Source organism: Phacochoerus africanus, chromosome 7 (assembly GCF_016906955.1).
Source record: "Phacochoerus africanus isolate WHEZ1 chromosome 7, ROS_Pafr_v1, whole genome shotgun sequence".
In the NCBI taxonomy this organism is placed as follows: Eukaryota; Metazoa; Chordata; class Mammalia; order Artiodactyla; family Suidae; genus Phacochoerus; species Phacochoerus africanus.
The window spans coordinates 82,869,679-82,890,531 of NC_062550.1; the positions used below are offsets into that span (position 1 = coordinate 82,869,679).

Genomic DNA, 20,853 nt, shown 5'->3' on the forward strand with positions numbered 1-20,853 from the left:
AGTATGACAAAACAGTGCCCAGCTGAAGAAGATAGAGTAAATTAGTCACAGACAAGGTCTGCACAAATTAGCAAATTTCTTCAGTGTCATTAAGGTAGAATGGCAGCCATGTGGAAATAGCATAGTGAGTTTTAAACCATCCTCTAGAAAGGGAAGCAAAAATTATAGACATCTGATGAGGGCATATGCGAAATCTAAATAAGTGGGAGTAAGTACATAAAAGTGGGTCCCTGCCCCTGTAATTGGGTGCAGTAAAGAGAAATTTTAAGTCCATGCCTATATTTATTTCTAGGAAACATCCTTTCTAAATGGCCTTGAGGAACCATAGCACCATTACTGAGTTCATCCTCCTAGGGCTGTCTGCTGACCCCACAGTCCAGACATTGCTCTTTGTGCTCTTCCTTGTGATTTACCTCCTGACTATGATGGGGAACCTGATGATGCTACTGGTAATCAGAGCTGATTCCCACCTCCACATACCTATGTACTTCTTTCTGACCCACCTCTCTTTTCTGGATCTTTGCTTCTCTTCAGTCACAGTGCCCAAGCTTCTGGAGAACCTCCTATCTAAAAAGAAAAACATTTCCAAAGAGGGCTGCCTGACTCAGGCCTTCTTTATGTTTGACATTGGAGGAACAGAAATCTTCCTGCTCTCTGCCATGGCCTTTGACCGCTACGCTGCCATCTGTTACCCTCTGCTCTATGTCCAGGTGATGAGCAGCCAGCTCTGTGTAAATCTGGTATGGGTTTCATGGGGCCTGGGTTTTCTGGATGCAGTCATCAACATCCCCCTGGCTGTGAACTTGGACTTCTGTGAGGCCCATATAATCCCCCACTATAGCTGTGATCTACCCTCTTTCTTCCCTCTGTCCTGCTCTGATAACTCCACTAATGTCACTGTCCTAGTTGGCTCCACAGTGCTACATGGCTTTGGTACATTCTTCCTGATCTTCTTCTCCTACATACGCATTGTCTCCACCATCCTAAGCATCAGCTCCACCTCAGGCAGAAGCAAGGCCTTCTCCACCTGCTCCTCCCACCTCATTGCAGTAAGCTTCTTCTATGGCTCAGCTTTCCTCCGTTATCTCATGCCAACCTCAGGTTCACCTCTGGAGCTGATCTTCTCCATACAGTATGGTGTGGTCACTCCCCTAGTGAATCCCCTCATCTACAGTCTGAAAAACAAAGAAGTAAAGACAGCTCTAAGAAGAACCCTGGGGAAATGTGCAGGTAGAAAACTATAAAGAGATGATAATTTTAAAAAGAACTATAGGCTTCAGGATATCTGTTGAGTTAACACTAAAATCTTCCTGATGGCCCTCTGATTTAGATGCTGAAAGATGCCACAGAAAAGCATAAGAAAGAGGCACAAAGACACATTGAGGATGGGTCAGGGTGGGAGAGGATGGTTCAGATTAAATCCTGCTCAAAGCCACATTCATGGAAATATAGTCATCTTGGCTAAAAGTTGTATTTAATCATAATTTCTTTCTCTGTCATTTCATTGATACTGGGTAAAAATGTATGTATGTGTATTGAATTATTTTTTGGAATTAAATGTATAGAAAGACCCTAGAAAATGTAATATTTCACCAAAAAGTGTTGAATCTCAGGGAAAGTAAAGTTTTCGACCTGGGGTGCCTGGAGGGATTTGAGCTTTGAATGGGAAGCCTTACATATAGACAAAAGTGCTAAAAGTTCTACCTAGAGCAATTACCGGTTGAGCAACTTAGGTGATGTCAAGACCTCTGCTGTTCTATCACTTGAGAATTGGAACATGAGAGGAAATGTTGCTCTTTCTAGGGCAACACAGGAAAATTCAGCCCTCTCCAACAGCTCAGCTTCTTTCAGCACTGTTTTTGCCATCTAGCCTACATGGAGAATGCAAGAGTTTTTAGTCAATTGTTTTTTAGTAATTTCCTTTTCCTTTTTTTATTCTTTTTATGGCCACGCCTGTGGCATAGGGAAGTTCCCAGACTAGGGGTCAAATAGGAGGTGCAGACACTGGCCTATATCACAACCCCAGAAACACCATATGGGAGCTGCATCCACAACCTACACTGTAGCTTGCAGCAATGCCGGATCCTCAACCCATTGGGCAAGGCCAGGGATCGAACCTGCATCCTCATGGACACTATGTGGGGCTCATAACCCACTGAGCCACAATGGAACTCTTCCCTTACATTATTTTAGTAGGGGCTAATGAAATACGCAGTGCATGTTACATGACACACCAAATTTGTATTTTGTGAGAATTTTCACATACTACTTATGATTTTCCTAAAAATAAAAATCATTATATTAAAATAAATAAATAATAAAAAATTTAAAAAACTACTTTCAGCACCTATATTAATATATACTTCTTTCTAATGCTTTCTGCATAGAGAGTCTAATGTAATCCATTTATTTTTTAATGTAATGATTTTTATTTTTTTTTCCATTATAGCTGGTGAACAGTGTTCTGTCAATTTTCTACTGTACAACATGGTAACCCAGTTACACATACATGTGTAGATTCTTTTTTCTCACATTATCAGGCTCCATCATAAGTGACTAGACATAGTTCCCAGTGCTACATAGCAGGATCTCATTGCTAATACATTCCAAAGGCGATTGTCTGCATCTGTTAACCCCAAGTTCCCAATCCATCCCACTCCCTCCCCCTTCCCCTTGGCAACCACAAATCTATTCTCCAAGTCCATGATTTTTGAGTAGTCCCAACCCCATGGTATATGTACATGAAATTGTTTGGTATTTTTTTGCCAGTCATTTAATTCAACTGGGCTGTGCAATCTCTATTTCTTGTTTAAAGAGATATTAGGCAGATCTTTAATATTTAAATCACTTTAATAAATGTGCACTCTAATTTAAGGTGTGTATTCCAAATTTAATTAAGGTCTCTCTCCTCTCCTTCTTCAAATGCAGGCGTGAGTTGAGATCTATTTTAAGAGGACTAATATAGCCCAGAGACCTCTCCTCTACCACCTATCTCTTCAAGGCCCAGTTCCTCCAATTTAGAAGACAAAAAATAGGCAGAGGGGACAGAACAAGTGACATCCTGTAAATAGCCCTGTTGCTATTTTCTCACCATTGATTTTCACTTGTTTAACCCATTAGCCATGGTTGATCAAAAAAAAAAAAATGACCTGATGGCAGCAGTTTTACAAACATTGGCTTTGGTGGAGGCATGTGGGAGTTCTTTGGAAGGTCCTGCTGATTCTCCTCACTGCATAGTTCCCTGACCTAGAAGGCTTGACTCTTGTTCACACTCTTGTATCCTTCCTCTTCTCCACTATGGCAGCACCTATAACCTCTTACTGCAGAGAGACCTCACCGAATAGCCATCACCTTAGACATGACAACTGTGTGAGTCCAAAGCCAGCTCTCTACCAAGATGACCAGTTGACTCCCCCCCAGGAAATTCATACATCCTTGCCAACATATGGAAACAACCTAAGTGCCCATCAACAGATGAATGGATAAAGATGTATCTATACATACACATCATATATATAATGGAATGTTTTCAGCCATGAAAACAGTCTGCCTTCCATTTGCAAAAGCAAGGATGGATCTTGAGCACCATATGCTAAGTGAGATTATTCACAGAATGACAAGATGACAAGTACCATATGATGTCACACATAAATGGAATCTTAAAAAGCTAAACTCTTAAAACAGAGAATAAAAGGGTGGTTCCCAGAGGATGGAGTTGGGGGATAGGACAGGTATAGTTTCAAGACACAAATTTTCAATTAGTAGTAAATAAGTTCAAAAAATCTAACGCACAGTGTAATGAATATAGACAACAACATTGTATTATATCCATCATACTTGCTAAGAGACTAGAACTTAATTATATTGACCACCAAAATATAAATAATATTTATATAATGTGATAGAGGTGCTGATTAGAGTCAAAATGCAATACTATTACAATATACAAATGTACCAAATTAACATGCTGTATAACTTTAAATTTACACAACGTTATATGTCAATACATTTCAACTAAAAAAAAACTCATAGACACAGAGAACAGATTAGTGATTGTCAGATGCAAGTGGTGAATGAAATGGATGAAAGGCCGGAGGTCAAATGTAGGAGCTTCCAGTTATAAAATAAGTAATTCCTGGGGAAGTAAGCAACAGCACAGCAAATATAATAATAATACTATATTGTATGTTGTATATAACATATGTTGTTATATGTTGTACATAACTTTTAAGTATATCTTAAAAGTTCTCATCAAAAAAAAAAAGATGTAGCTATGCATGGTGATGGATGTTAACTATACTTACTGTGGTGATTATTCTGCAATATACAGAAATATCACAACATTGGTATACACCTGAAACTAGTATGATGTTATATGTCAATTACATCTCAATAAAATAAAAAGATTGGTTTTTTGAAAACACAAATCAGGCAAACTTCTATCAAGTTTGATCGAGGAAAAATTATAGAAGCACCGAATAAATAATCTAAGTGATTAAATAGGAGATATAAATAAAATACTACAAAGATTAACTATATGAAAGGATAATATAAGTGACATTATATCAAGAGATTTGAAAACCGATAAAATAACTGAACTCTCATTTAAACTCGGTTAACCAATATACACACTACTACATATTAAAAAGATAGGCAGTAAGGACCTACTGTATAGCACAAAGTAATCTACTCAATACTGTGTAATAATCTGTATGGGAAAAGAATCGGAAAAAGAAAGGATATATGTATATGTATAACTGATTCACTTTGCTGTACACCTGAAACTAACACAACTTTATAAGTCAACTACACTCCAATAAAATTTATTTTAAAAAAATGCAGTTAACCAAAACTGACTTAAGAAGAAATAAGAAATCTAAAATTCCTTTTTTGAGTTAGAGAACTGGGACTAAACCTTAGCCAGCTTTATATAATTAGAAGTTTCAATAAAATAAAAACATTAATTCTCCCCAGGTTGAGCAATAGATTTAATTTAATTCCACACAAAATCTCACCAATGATTTCCATGGAATTTAGCGAGGCAATACTAATATTTTTACGGAAACAGCACCAACACATATCCACATATGGACAGAACTTTGGTTTGTAGTAGTCAATAAATTTTGCCAGATAAGACATTATCCATGTGAAAAAATGAAATAGGAGCATTAGCAGAGCATAAACAAAATTTAAGCCCAAGTGGATTATCCATTTAAAAGCAAAAAAAAAAATTAAAATGAAGGGCTAGAGACAATACAGGAAATGCTTTATAATACCAAGTTAGGAAGGACTTCCTAAGCCAGACAAAAAGGCACCAATAAACAAACAAAAATCCAGGACCAGGGAGTTCCTGTCATGGCTTAGTGGTTAACGAATCTGACTAGGAACCATGAAGTTATGGGTTTGGTCCCTGGCTTCACTCATTGGGTTAAGGATCCAGCATTGCCGAGAGCTGTGGTGTAGGTCGCAGATGCGGCTGGGATCCCACATTGCTGTGGCTGTGGCATAGGCCAGTGGCTACAGATCTGATTAGACCCCTAGCCTGGGAACCTCCATATGCTGTGGGAGCGGCCCTAGAAAAGGCAAAAAGACAAAACAAAACAAAACAAAACAAAAAACCCAGGACCAGATGGCTTCACTGATGTATTCTCCCAAACATTTAAAGAAAAATTAATATCATCTTTCTCAAGCTGTCCTCAAAAAATGAAAAGGAGAGAACATTTCCAAATTCATTTTCTGAATCCAGTATTATCTGATACCAAAAACAGATGAAGACACGTTAAGAAAAGAAAATTACAGGCCAATATCCCTGATGAACATAAAATCCTCAACAAAATATTAGCAAACCAAATTCAACAAATATTCAGAAGATCATGCACCATGATCAGGTGGAATTCATTCCAGAGATGCAAGGATGATTTAACAGCAAGAAATCAACCAATGTAATATACCATATTAATGAATTAAAGAATAAAAACCATAGGATCATTTCAATAAATGCAAAAAAAAATCACTTGACAAAATTTAACATCCATTCATGATGAAAACTCTCAACAAAGTGGGTATGCAGGGAACATAACCTCAGCATAAAAAGGCCATATACAACAAGCCACAGCTCTCATACTTAATGGTGAAAAACTGGAAACTTTTCTCTAAATTCAGGAACACAGCAAAAATGCCCACTCTCATCAATTTTGTTCAATATAGTATTGGAACTCCTAGCCAGAGCAATTAGGCAAGAATAAATGAATTTTTAAAAAATAAATAGATATCGAGAACTATAAAACTTTAATCAAAGAAATTAAAGAGGATGTAAAGAAATGGAAAGATATTCCATGTTCCTGGATTGGGAAAATCAATATTGTAAAAATGGCCATACTACCCAAAGCAATCTACAGATTCAATGCAATCCCTATCAAATTACCCATGATAGTTTTCACAGAACTAGAACAAACAATCCAAACATTTATATGGAACCACAAAAGACCCAGAATCGTCAAAGCAATCCTGAGAAACAAAAACCAAGCAGGAGGCATAACTCTCCCAGACTTCAAGAAATACTACAAAGCCACAGTCATCAAAACAGTGTGGTACTGGTATCAAAACAGACAGACAGACCAATGGAACAGAATAGAGAACCCAGAAATAAACCCTGACACCTATGGTCAATTAATCTTTGACAAGGGAGGCAAGAACATCAAATGGGAAAAAGAAAGTCTATTCAGCAAGCATTGCTGGGAAACCTGGACAGCTGCATGCAAAGCAAAGAAATTAGAACACACTCTCACACCATGCACAAAAATAAACTCAAAATGGCTGAAAGACTTAAATATAAGACAAGACACCATCCATCTCCTAGAAGAAAACATAGGCAAAACACTCTCTGACATCAACATCATGAATATTTTCTCAGGTCAGTCTCCCAAAGCAATAGAAATTAGAGCAAAAATACACCCATGGGTCCTCATCAAACTGAAAAGCTTTTGCACAGCAAAGGAAACCCAAAAGAAAACAAAAAGACAACTTACAGAATGGGAGAAAATAGTTTCAAATGATGCAGCCGACAAGGGCTTAATCTCCAGAGTGTATAAGCAACTTATGCAACCCAACAGCAAAAAAGCCAATCAATCAATGGAAAAGTGGGCAAAAGACCTGAATAGACATTTCTCCAAAGAAGATATACAGATGGCCAGCAAACACATGAAAAAATGCTCAACATCTCTGATTATAAGAGAAATGCAAATCAAAACTACCATGAGATATCACCTCACACCAGTCAGAATGGCCATCATTAATAAATCCACAAATAACAAGTGCTGGAGGGGTTGTGGAGAAAAGGGAACCCTCCTGCACTGTTGGTGGGAATGGAAACTGGTACAGCCACTATGGAGAACAGTTTGGAGATACCTTACAAATCCATACATAGAACTTCCATATGACCCCGCAATCCCACTCTTGGGCATCTATCCGGACCAAACTCTACTTAAAAGAGACACATGCACCTATATGTTCATTGCAGCACTATTCACAATAGCCAAGACATGGAAACAACCCAAATGTCCATCGACAGATGATTGGATTCGGAAGAGGTGGTATATATACACAATGGAATACTACTCAGCCATAAAAAAGAATGACATAATGCCATTTGCAGCAACATGGATGGAACTAGAGAATCTCATCCTGAGTGAAATGAGCCAGAAAGACAAAGACAAATACCATATGATATCACTCATAACTGGAATCTAATATCCAGCACAAATGAACATCTCCTCAGAAAAGAAAATCATGGACTTGGAGAAGAGACTTGTGGCTGCCTGATGGGAGGGGGAGGGAGTGGGAGGGATCGGGATCTTGGGCTTATCAGACACAACTTAGAATAGATTTACAAGGAGATCCTGCTGAATAGCATTGAGAACTTTGTCTAGATACTCATGTTGCAACAGAAGAAAGGGTGGGAGAAAAAATGTATACATGTAAGAGTAACCTGATCCCCATGCTGTACAGCAGGAAGAAAAATAATAATAATAAAAAAAAAACTAAAAAAAAAAACAAGAAAATCTGAATAGAGTATGGACTTTAGCTAATATTATTACTATTAATAGTAGCAGATGTAACATGCTAATGTAAGATGCTAATAATGCAGAAAAGTGGTACAGCATGTATGGGACTCTTTGTACTATCTTTGCATTTTTCTGTCAATCTAAACTGTACTGAAAAATCAAGTTTATTAAAATATAAATGGCAAAAAAATGATATGCAGAAAGAAATGAGAAAACTCTATACCTTGTAGTACAACACCAACTAATAAATGTGGAAAGAATGATGGAATTAGAAAATAATCAGTTGGCCACTGTCAAAATGCAAATTTATTTAGGCAAGAATCATCAATGGATGCTAAAAGTACTGGATAAAAATAAGATGAGACCCAGAGTATTCACATCATCTCATGGTATCTCCCAATAAAATACTCATTCATAAGAACAAGATGCTTATTGATTAACTTGACTATAAAGAACCAGCTTAACTAAGTTACCATATTTTATCTGATTTTATTTTATTTTATTGTCTTTTTGCCATTTCTTGGGCTGCTCCCATGGCATTTGGAGGTTCCCAGGCTAGGGGTCCAATCAGAGCTGTAGCCACCAGCCTACGCCACAGCCACAGCAACGTGGGATCCAAGTCGTGTCTGCAACCTACAACACAGCTCACGGCAATGCCAGATCCCCAACCCACTGAGCAAGGCCAGGAATCAAATCCGCGACCTCATGGTTCCTAGTTGGATTCGTTAACCACTGAGCCACGATGGGAACTCCTAAGTGACCAAATTTGATGGCACAAATTTGATGGGACAATCTGACATCGCATAACCCTGACGTGAGCCACTGAGAAGATCAAAGTTGTTACCCTGAGGTGGCCCTGCCAAACATGTGCGAGCTAAAGCTAATCATGAAGAAAGAGCAGGCAAACCCAAATTGAAGAATATTCCACAGAATAAGTGGCTGTATTCTTCACGAATGTCAAAGACATAAAGGACAAGGAAACGTTTAGGAATTATTGCAAATTAAAGACAAAAAGTATGATAATGAAGTGCAATGCCTCATCCTGGATTGGCAGCTAGAGCCCTAAGGGACATTATTGGGACAGATGGTAAACTTTGATGTTATTTATGGACTTGATGGTAACACTGTCCCAATGTTTGTACTGTAGTTATATTGGAGAATGTTCCTTGTTTTTAGAAACTGCGTATTAAAGTACTGAGAGATAATACTCAATCTTATCTCTGTGGGGCACTCTGTTGGCAATTTTCTCTTAAATGTTTGAAAAAAAGTATACAAATATACAGAAAGAACAAAGACGAGTGTGGTAAAATGTTAATCTGGGTGAAGGGCAAAGTGCATAGGGGAGTTTGTAGTATTCTTGCAACGTGTTTGTAAAGTTGAATTTATATCTAAACAAAATAAAGGCCATTATTCTTCCAAGCAATAAATAAATATTCAAACTGAACAGAATAAATAAAATTACTTCTATTTGTAGATGACAGGATATTATATATAAAAAACTTCAACAAAAAACTGTTAGGACTCACAAATGAATTCAATAAAGTTGTAGGACACAAAATAATATCAAAAATCCTATACACTAATAACAAACTAGCAGAAAGAGAAATTAAGAAAACAATCTCATTTACAATTATCTCAAAAAGAATAAAATACCTAGGAATAACATTAACCAAGGAAGTGAAAACACTTGTCACTGAAAACTCTAAGAAACTGATGAAAGAAAAATGAAGACAAAAATTAATAGAAAGATAGTCCATGATCATGGGTTAAAAAAATTAAGGGGAGTTCTTGCTATTGCTCAGCAGAAATGAATCTATTAACTGAGAGGATGCAGGTTCAATCCCTGGCCTCACTCAGTGGGTTAAGGATCTGGCACTGTCATGAGCTGTGTGGTGTAGGTTGCAGACACAGCTCACAACCCGCATTGCTGTGGCTGTGGTATAAGCCAGTGGCTACAGCTCCAATTCGACCCCTAGCCTGGGAATCTCCATATGCCATGGGTGTGGCCCTAAAAAGACCCAAAAAAAGAAATGAGTTCCCACTTTGCTCAGTGGTTAACAAACCTGACTAGTATCCATGAGGATGAGGGTTCAATCCCTGGCACTGCTCTTTGAGTTAAGGATCTGGCATTGCTGTGAGCTACAGTGTGGATTGTATATGTGGCTTGGGTCCTGTATTGCTGTGGCTGTGGTGTAGGCCAGTAGCTGCAGCTCTGATTCAACACCTAGCCTGGGATCCAAAGGCCACAGGTATGGACCTAAAAAGACAAAAAAAAATTTAATTTAAATAAAAGAATATTGTTAAAATGTTCACACTACCCAAAGCAATCTATATATTCAATTCATTTGCTATTAAAATTTCAACGGCATTATTCACAGGAACAGAACAAAGTGCTAAATTTGGTATGGAACTATAAAAGACCCTGAAGAGCTAAGCCCATCTTGAGAAATAATAAAGCCACAGGCATCACATTTCCTGATTACAAACTGTATTACAAAGCTACAGTAATCAAAACAGTATAACATTGGCATAAAAACAAGCACATAGATCAATGGCACTGAATAGAGAGCCCAGAAATAAGCCCACGCATATGCGTTCAATCAAGTTATGACAAAAAGTGAAGAATATTTAACTTGGAAAAAAACAGTCTCTTCAGTTGGGAAAACAGGACAGTCACATGAAAAAGAATGAAACTGGACTGCTATCTTACACCATACACAAAAATAAACTCAAAATGGATTTAAGATTTGAATGTAAAACCTGAAACTATAAAACTCCTAGAAGAGAATATAGGAAAAAAATCTTCTTAACATTGGTCTTGGCAATGATTTTGTTAACATAACACCAAAAGCACAGGCAACAAACAAAAATCAATTAGTGGGAATGTATAAATATGTATACCTGAGTCACTTTGCCATACAGCAGAAAGTGGTACAACACTGTAAATCAACTATACTTTTTTTAATAGCTGTACATGCAGCATATGGAAGTTCCTGGGCCAAGGACTGAATCAAAGCCATATCTGCAAATCTATGCCACAGCTGCAGCAACGCCAGATCCTTTAACCCAATGTTTCAGGCTTGGGGATTTAAGTCGCACCTCTGCAGCAACAAAGCCACTCTAGTTGGATTCTTAACCTGCTGTGCTACAGCAGGAACTCCAACTGTAATTTTTAAAAAAATAATGAGAAAAAGAAAAACAATAAGTGGAGCTCTATCAAACTAAAAAATCTGTGCTGCAAAAAAAACAAAGAAGAAACCAAAGTGATGAGAGAAAATATTTGCAAACCATATATCTAAGATGTTAAACTTCAAAATATATAAATAACTCACAACTCAATAACAAACATAAACAAATCAATTTAAAAATGGGCAGAGAAAAAAAACCCGTGAAAATATGCTCAACATCACTGGTTATTAGAGAAATGCAAATCAAAATCATGATGAGGTACCACCTTACACCAGCCAGAATGGCCATCATCTGAAAGTCTGTAAACAATAAATTCCGGAGAAGGTGTAGAGAAAAGGGAACCCTCCTACACTGTTGGTGAGAATGTAAATTGGTACAACCACTATAGAAAACAGTATGGTGGTTCCTCAAAAAACTACAAATAGAACTACCATATGATCCAACAATGCCATTCTTGGGCCTCTATCTGGAGAAAACCACAATTTGAAAATATACATGTACCCCAATGTTCACTGCAGCACTATTTACAATAGCCAAAACAAGAATACAACCTAAAGGTCTATCTGAACTAGTGCTGAGTGATGAGAAACAGCCAGGCCTATAAAGGTGGGATGAGAACATTCTAGGCACATAAACAGCAAGAGTGAAGACTTTGAGGTCAAGACTAGAATGGATTAAGAATATATGGTACATATACACAATGGAATACTACTCAACCATAAAAAATAACAACATAATGCCATTTGCAGCAACATGGATGCACTAAAGATTCTCATAAGAAGTCAAGTAAGTCAAAAAGAAAAAGAGAAAGAGAAAGACAGATACCAGATGACATCACTTACATGTGGAATCTAAAATGTGGCACAGATCAGCCTATCTACAGAATGGAACCTCTCACAGACATGGAGAACAGATCTGGGTTGCCATGGGGGAGGAAGTGGGATGGACTGGAAATTTGGGGTTAGCAAATGCAAGCTATTACATTTAGAATGAATAAGCAATGAAGTCCTGCTGTACAGCACAGGGAACTACATCTAATCACTTATGATAGAGTATAATATGAGTAAAATAATGTGTGTGTTTGTGTGTGTGAGAGAGATTGGGTCACTTTGATGTACAGCAGAAATTGACAGAACATTGTAACTCAATTATACTTTAATTTTAAGAGAAGAAAGAAAGGGCAGAAAAATAAAACTCACTGGGATTTAGGAAGGGAAGACCATGACTTTATAGATGTCTGGAAATCTTGAAATATTTTAGTGCCAGAGCAAATAGAAAGTAGACGTAATTGTCATCTTGGACTTTTTAAAATGGCCTCAAATAGGTTTGCCCTTCATGCATTTGTGCTCAGACAAAAGAAAGGACTTGATCCAACTTGACTGTGGACGCAGGAAAAGAGAAGACTAATTACTGACAAAGACGCTTCCCAGACTAAGATTGGATTAAAGGAGACATTAAAATGATGTATTTATATGAGAAAGCAGGTCATTGGTGATCCAAAGGAAATCTATAGTATAGCAGGTCCAGCAACACCCCACTGATCTGAAATATTAAGGAAAAGGCAAGAGTTCACACTGGTAAAATGTCTAGATAATATCTATGTATTCATTCATTTAAGAAAATTATTAAAGTCCTTGCTATGTACCAGGCACTGTTCTATGTGCTATGAATAGAGTGATAGAGAGACAGTCCCTGGCCTTGGGCAGTTCACATTCCAGTGGGAGACAGACAGTTTAACTAAACTAAGTAAATCCTTTTTTTCTTATTGGCAAAAATTCTTATTTTATTAAGAAACAAGATAGAGCATGACAGACAGTGGCAGGAGTTGGGTGTGGATATGGTGAGGACTACTCAGCACAATTAGGGAAGATCTCTCTTTGGAAACCACATCTGAACTAGTGCTGAGTGATGAGAAGTAGCCAGCCCTATAAAAGTGGCAGGAGAACATTCTAGGCACTGAAACAGCAAGAGTGAAGACTTTGAGGCCAAGACTAGAATGAAAGCAAGTATGGCTAAAGCAGAATGAAAGAAAAAAGAAAATGGAAAGTTATCCATTTAAGTATCCAATTTGGATGAATTTCTTTTTCTTTTGGGGGGTCCACTCTATTGAAGTAAATTTACATGAAATAATATGTATGTAGTTTAAGAATAAAATTCCATTAATTCTGACATATATATTCACTTTTTATTCAATATCTCATAGATTTTTCTCTGGTTTTCTTTTAAGGGTTTTATAATTTCAGCTTTTACATTTGGGTCTATGATCTACTTTCAGTTAATTTTTGTGTTTAAGATAAAAGTCAATGTTAATTTTTTCCCCAAAAGTATCTAGTTGTTGCATCAGTTGTTGAAAAGACTATCCTTTCTTCATTGACTTACCTTGGTGCAATTGCTAAAAATCACTTGACTTTGTATGTGTGTCTCTGTTTCTATTCTGAACCATTTATCTACATGTCTTTCCTTTTAGTAGTGCTATACTGTCTTGATTACTTAGCTTTGTAGTGAGCCTGAAAATCAGGGAGTGTAAATTCTCCAATTTTGTTCTTTTAAGAATAAAATCGTTTGTCTAAAAAAAAGTCTACTAACAATAAGTATTGGAGAGGGTGTGGAGAAAAGGGAATGCACCTACACTGTTGATGGGAATGTAAATTGGTACAACCACTATGGAAAACAGTACAGAGATTCCTCAAAAAACTAAAAATAGAACTACCACATGATCTAGCAATCCCACTCCTGACAAATATCTGGAGAAAACCATAATTTGAAAACCAGTATTCCAGTGTTCAAAGCAGCACTATTTACAACAGCCAAAACATAGAAGCAACTAAATGTCCATCAACAGAGGAATTAATGATGAAAAACGTGGTACATATATACAATGAAATATTACTCAGCCATCAAAAGGAATGAAATAATGCCATCTGCAGCAACATGGATGGACCTAGAAACTGTCACAAAAAGTGAAGTTATACAGTGAAAAACAATCATATAATATCACTTACATGTGGAATATAAGAAAAGGATAGAAATGAACTTATTTATAGAATAAAAACAGACTCACAGACTGAAAAACTTATAGTTAATAAAGATGACAGGTGGTGGGGGGAGATGATTTGGGACTAGCATATGCACACTGTGGTATATGGAATGATTGGCAAATGGGGACCTGCTGTGTAGTACAGAGAACTCTGCCCCATATTCTGTGATAATCTATGTGGGAAAAGAATTTGAAAGAGAATGGATATGTGTACAACACATTTTGTTGTAATGCAGAAATTATCACAACCTTGTAAATTAACTATACTTCAAAAAAATTTTTTAAATTGTAAATGGGCAGAGGGATTTGAATAGATATTTTTCCTAAGACATCCAAATGGTCAATGGGGCCATGAAAAGAGGTTCAGCATCACTAATCATCAGGGAAATGAAAATCAAAAGAAAATGAGATATCACCTCACACCTTTCAGAATTGTTATTATCCAAAAGATAAAAAAAAATAAATGTTGGAGAAAATGGAATGCTTAGACACTAAATTGGGTCAGCCATTACGAAAAACTGTATGGCAGTATCTCAAAAAATTAAAAATAGGGATGAGCTTGGGCTGTGGGATGGAAATCCTGTGAAATTGGATTGTTATGATCATTATACAACTACGGATGTGATAAATTCATTTGAGTAATAAAAAACTAAAAATAGAACTACCATATGATCTAGAAATTCTACTTTTGGGTATGTACCCCCCAAAAAATGAAAAAAAAATATCAAAGAAGTATATGCACTCACGTTTATTGCAGTATTATTCACAATAGCCAAGATAAAAAAGTAACCCAAGTGTAAACTTCCGGTTATAAGATGCCTAAGTCCTGGGAATCTAGTGTATGCATAATGGCTATAATTAATAATAGTGTATTGTATATTTGAAGTTGCTAAGATAGTAAATCTTAAATATCCTCACCATAATGACAATCAAAAATTGAAATTATGAGGAGGAGAGGACAAAATGGCGGAGGAGTAGGGGGACATGCTCGCCCTCTCCCACAAACACAACAAAAAAAGCACATCTACAGAATAAATGACTCACACAGAACAGCAACCAATCGCTGGCAGAGGAACCTAAATTCCAATAATGGCAAGAAGTTCGTGACATTACTGGGAAGAATGGGAGAAAAGAGGAGAGTGAGAGAAGGTGAATCCGAGCGGGACGGGCAATCCCGAAAGGGAACTGTGGAGGAGAAAGAGATCCCGCACCCTGGAAAGTCACCTACACGGGGGAAAGATCAAATGAACCGGAGGAATCTCCAGATGCAGAGAAGAGTGTAGCAGTAAGTTGGAGTACGGAAAAGCCGATCAAGAACCGAAGGGACCATCTGAACTACAGGCACAGTCACCAAAAATTGAGACGCCTGGGTGGGGGCTGGGCACCAAGACCTCGGCTCCAGAGGTTAGTCCCCAAGAACGGGCTGGGGGGCGGGGTGGAGCGGAGACTGCTTGGGAGGTCTAGAAACCATTTGACGGGGCAGAGACTGCCTGGGAGACTAGAAAACAAAGCTGTGGCAGAGGAAGGGAGCAATACTCTGGGGCGGGGAAGTGGAAAGCCGCATCAGAGGGAACCTGGGAGAAGAGCCTGGTCTGTGCCCGTGCTGGGGAGGGGAGAGAAGAAGGGGTGGGTCCCCATAGAATACCCCTCATGCCACAGCAAGCTTACAGGCCCGCTAGCTAGCTGAAAGCTATGCTTCCCAGTGCATCCCCTCCCCCCACCCCCACCACCCGCTACGCTCTCGCCAAACCTGGGGCTGCCTGCCATCCAGGAGGGCTGGCCTCAACAGTTGCCTGAAGCCTACCACCACAGGGGCTGTCCCTGCACAGGCCTGCTTGCCCTTTGGAGGGGCTACACTTCCGCAGAGCAGCACGAAACACCACCAGCCCCTGAGAAAAGGCCTGCAGCCCAGAAAAGCAAGAACAAGCCTAGCCAGGCCGTGAATAGATCTGCCTAATTCTTGGATGGTTTTTCTGAGTCAGGCTGCCCCGGGGAGGAGCCTCTTGGATTTCCAGTGGCCCTGCTACCCACCCAAGCCCCCAGGGGGTGCCAAGCTCTAGAGGATCAGCTGCATAGGACTGCCAGCTCCAGGCAGGACCCCCTACAGCCCAGAAAAGCTGCAACAAGCCTGGCCGAGTCGGGAAAAGATCTCAGATGGTTTTTCTGAGTCAGGCTGCCCTGGGGAGGAGCCTCTTGGGTTTCCAACAGCCCTGCTACCCGCTCTAGCCCCCAGGGGGTGCCGAGACCTAGTGGATCAGCTTCATAGGACTGCCAGCTTCAGGCAGGACCCCGTGCAGCCCAGAAAAGCTGCAACAAGCCTGGCCGAGTTGGGAAAAGATCTCAGACGGTCTTTCTGAGTCAGGCTGCCCTGGGGAGGAGCCTCTTGGGTTTCCAGTGGCCCTGCTACCCGCCCAAGCCCCCAGGGGGTGCCCCACTCCCGCAGAATAGCTGCTCAGCACCACCAGTCACCTGGAGGAGCCCCTGCAGCCCAGAAAAGCTGCAACAAGCTTGGCCAGACTGTGAAAAGTTCTGCCTACATTTGCAGGCCGTCCTTCTGAGTTGGGCTGCCCTACGGAAGAGCCTCTTAGGTTCTCAGTGACCCAGATAGCTGCTCCAGCCCCCAGGGGGTGCTGCACTCATGAGGAACAGCTGCCCAACACCACCAACCCCCTGCAATAACCCCACAGCCTAAAAACACCAGAGCAAGCTCTGCATGACCAAGTGAAATCTGCTACCATCGTGGTGTGGACCTCCCAGTCCTGTCTGCCCTCAGGAAGTCCTCCTTTGCTTCAAAGAAACACTGTTAGCCCCATCAACACTCCAGAAAAGCCACACTGCCTCAAAAAAGATTGACCAACAACGCCAGCCCTCAGGAAATATGCCACGGCAGTGACAAGGCAAACACTGCCTGATAACGGAGAGTACAACTCCCTCAGGAGAAAGAAAACAACAAGCAAGATGAAGAAGCTGAGAAACCACCCCCAGTCAAACCAACAGGAGAACTCACCTAAAACAGTCAACAATGAAACAGATCTCTGCAGTCTGACAGACCTGGAGTTCAAAAGAGAAATAGTGAAAATACTGAAGGAATTAAGAGAAGATATGAACAGTAATGCAGATACCCTCAGAAAGGAACTAGAACATATAAGGAGGAGCCAAGAAAAACTAGAACATTCATTTGCAGAGATGCAAACGGAACTAAGGGCAGTAAAAACCAGAATGAATAATGCAGAAGAATGAATCAGTGATATGGAAGATAGAATAATGGAAATCACTCAATCCGGTCAACAGACAGAACACCGAATCAAAAAACTGGAAAGCAATATAAGAGACCTATGGGATAATATAAACCAGGCCAATCTACGCATAATAGGAATTCCAGAAGGAGTAGAAAAAGATAAGGGGATGGAAAATATATTTGAAGAAATTATCGATGGAAACTTCCCAAATCTAAAGGATACTGGGTTCAAGATACAAGAAGCACAGAGGGCCCCAAACAAACTGAACCCAAACAGACCCACAGCAAGACACATCATAATAAAAATGGCAAAAGTTAGTGATAAAGAGAGGATCCTAAAGGCAGCAAGAGAAAAACAGAATGTTACCTACAAGGGAACCCCCATAAGAATATCAGCTGATTTCTCTACAGAAACACTACAGGCCAGGAGGGAATGGCAAGAGATATTTAAAGTGCTAAAAGGAAAAAAATATGCAACCTAGAATACTCTATCCAGCGAGAATATCATTTAAAATAGAAGGGGAAATAAAAATTTTTTCCAACAAACAAAAACTTAAAGAATACAGCAACACAAAACCCAGGTTAAAGGAAATATTGAAAGGGCTTCTCTAAACCAAAAAGAAAGGAAGGAAAGGGAAGAAAAAAGAAAAGAAAAGAAAAAAAAGAAGGGGAAGAACTAGGACTGAGGAAAACGCAATCAGAGAGCAGTCACTCAAATAAGCCAGCATATAGATTTAATCATGAACATGCTTCAAACAAAATAAAATTAAAAAGAAAAACATTAAAAAAGAGTCATCAAAACCATAAAATGTGGGCAAGGGATGTTAGGAAATAAATAACCCTTTTTGTTTGTTTGTTTCTCTTCTTAATTTTAATATAGTAATGAAGGGTTTGAACTTACAGGACCATCAGGCTAAAACACACAATTATGGGAAGGGGTTAGCATACTTAAAAAACAGGGCAACCACAAGCCAAAAGCAAATATTGCATTTGCAAAAAATGAAAAAAAATACACTCAAGCAGATAATAACAGGAGACCATCCAATCAAAAAAAAAAAAAAAAGAAAGGAAGAATGGAGAACCATAGAATCAACCGGAACACGAGGTTCAAATGGCAATAAATAATCATCTATCAATTATCACCTTAAATGTCAATGGACTGAACGCCCCAATCAAAAGACACAGAGTGGCTGAGTGGATAAAAAGGCAAAAACCTTCAATATGCTGCCTACAAGAAACTCACCTTAGGACAAAAGATACATATAGATTGAAAGTGAAAGGGTGGGGAAAAATATTTCACGCCAATAGACAGGACAGAAAAGCAGGAGTCGCAACGCTCATATCAGACAAAATAGACTTTAAAACAAAAGACATAAAGAAAGACAAAGAAGGACACTACTTAATGATTAAGGGATCCAGCCAAGGAGAGGATGTTACTATCGTCAACATATATGCCCCAAATACAGGAGCACCCAGATACATACAACAAATATTAACCGACACAAAGGAAGATATTGATGAGAATACAATCATAGTAGGAGACCTTAATACCCCCCTCACATCAATGGACAGATCCTCTAGACAGAAAACCAATAAAGCAACAGAGATCCTAAAGGAAACAATAGAAAAGTTAGACTTCATTGATATCTTCAGGACACTACATCCAAAAAAAGCAGAATACACATTCTTCTCAAATGCTCATGGAACATTCTCAAGAATCGACCACATCTTGGGACACAAAGCTAATCTCAATAAATTTAGGAGCATAGAAATTATCTCAAGTATCTTCTCTGACCACAATGCCATGAAATTAGAAACCAACCATGGGAAAAGGAAAGAGAAAAAACCTACTACATGGAGACTAAAGAACATGCTACTAAAAAACCAATGGGTCAATGAGGAAATCAAGAAGGAAATTAAAAACTACCTTGAAACAAATGATAATGAAGACACAACCTCTCAAAATCTATGGGATGCTGCGAAAGCAGTGCTCAGAGGGAAATTTATAGCAATACAGGCCTTTCTCAAAAAAGAAGAAAGATCCCAAATGGACAACTTAACCCTCCACCTAAATGAATTAGAAAAAGAAGAACAAAAAAGCCCTAAAGTCAGCAGAAGGAAGGAAATTATAAAGATCAAAGAAGAAATCAATAAAATAGAGACTCAAAAAACAATAGAGAAAATTAATAAAACCAAGAGCTGGTTCTTTGAAAAGGTGAACAAAATTGACAAACCCCTGGCCAGACTCACTAAAAAGAGGAGGGAAAGAACCCAAATAACCAAAATTATAAATGAAAAAGGAGAAATCACAACAGATACAGCAGAAATACAAAAAACCATAAGAGAATACTATGAACAACTATATGGCAACAAGTTTGACAATCTGGAAGAAATGGACAATTTTCTAGAATCTTACAGACTGCCAAAACTGAATCAAGTAGAAACAGACCAACTGAACAGACCCATCACTAGAAATGAAATTGAAGAGGTCATAAAATCACTCCCTACAAATAAAAGTCCAGGACCAGAGGCTTCACAGGTGAATTTTATCAAACATATAAAGAATAACTGGTGCCCATCCTCCTTAAACTCTTTCAAAAGGTTGAAGAAGAAGGAATACTCCCAAAGACATTCTATGATGCCACCATCACCCTCATTTCAAAACCAGAGATACCACCAAAAAAGAAAACTATGGGCCAATATCATTGATGAAAATAGGTGCAAAAATTCTCAACAAAATCTTAGCCAACCAAATCCAACAACATACCAAAAAAATTATACACCATGACCAGGTTGGGTTCATCCCAGGTTCACAAGGATGGTTCAACACACGCAAAGCAATCAGCATCATACACCACATTAACAAAAAAAAAAGTCAAAAATCATATGATCATCTCAATAGACGCAGAAAAAGCATTTGACAAACTCCAACATCCATTCATGATCAAGACCCTGGCCAAAGTGGGTATAGAGGGAACATTCCTGAATATAATCAAAGCCATTTAGGATAAACCCACAGCAAATATAATCCTCAATGGGGAAAAACTGAAAGCCTTCTCACTCAAATCTGGAACAAGACAGGGATGCCCACTCTCACCACTGCTCGTCAACATAGTTTTGGAAGTCCTAGCCACAGCAATTAGACAAACAAAAGAAATAAAAGGCATCCATACAGGAAGAGAAGAGATAAAACTGTCACTGTATGCAGATGACATGATACTATACATAGAAAACCCTAAGGACTCAACCCCAAAACTACTTGAACTGATTAATAAATTCAGCATAGTAGCAGGATATAAGATTAACATTTCAGAAGTCAGTTGCAT

The 20,853-nt window shown here is 38.6% G+C and overlaps 1 protein-coding gene across 1 annotated transcript; it reads left to right on the top strand.

Moving 5' to 3' along the window:
- The first annotated feature begins 308 nt into the window (after nucleotides 1-308).
- LOC125130449 (olfactory receptor 8S1-like) lies at nucleotides 309-1,244 on the top strand. Its single transcript, XM_047785787.1, has one exon. The coding sequence runs from the start codon at nucleotides 309-311 to the stop codon at nucleotides 1,242-1,244; it is 936 nt and encodes a 311-aa protein (XP_047641743.1).
- The last annotated feature ends 19,609 nt before the right edge of the window (nucleotides 1,245-20,853 follow it).

Coding starts and splice junctions, on each gene's coding strand:
- LOC125130449 (XM_047785787.1), top strand. CDS start 309: ATGGCCTTGAGGAACCATAGCACCATTACTGAGTTCATCCTCCTAGGG.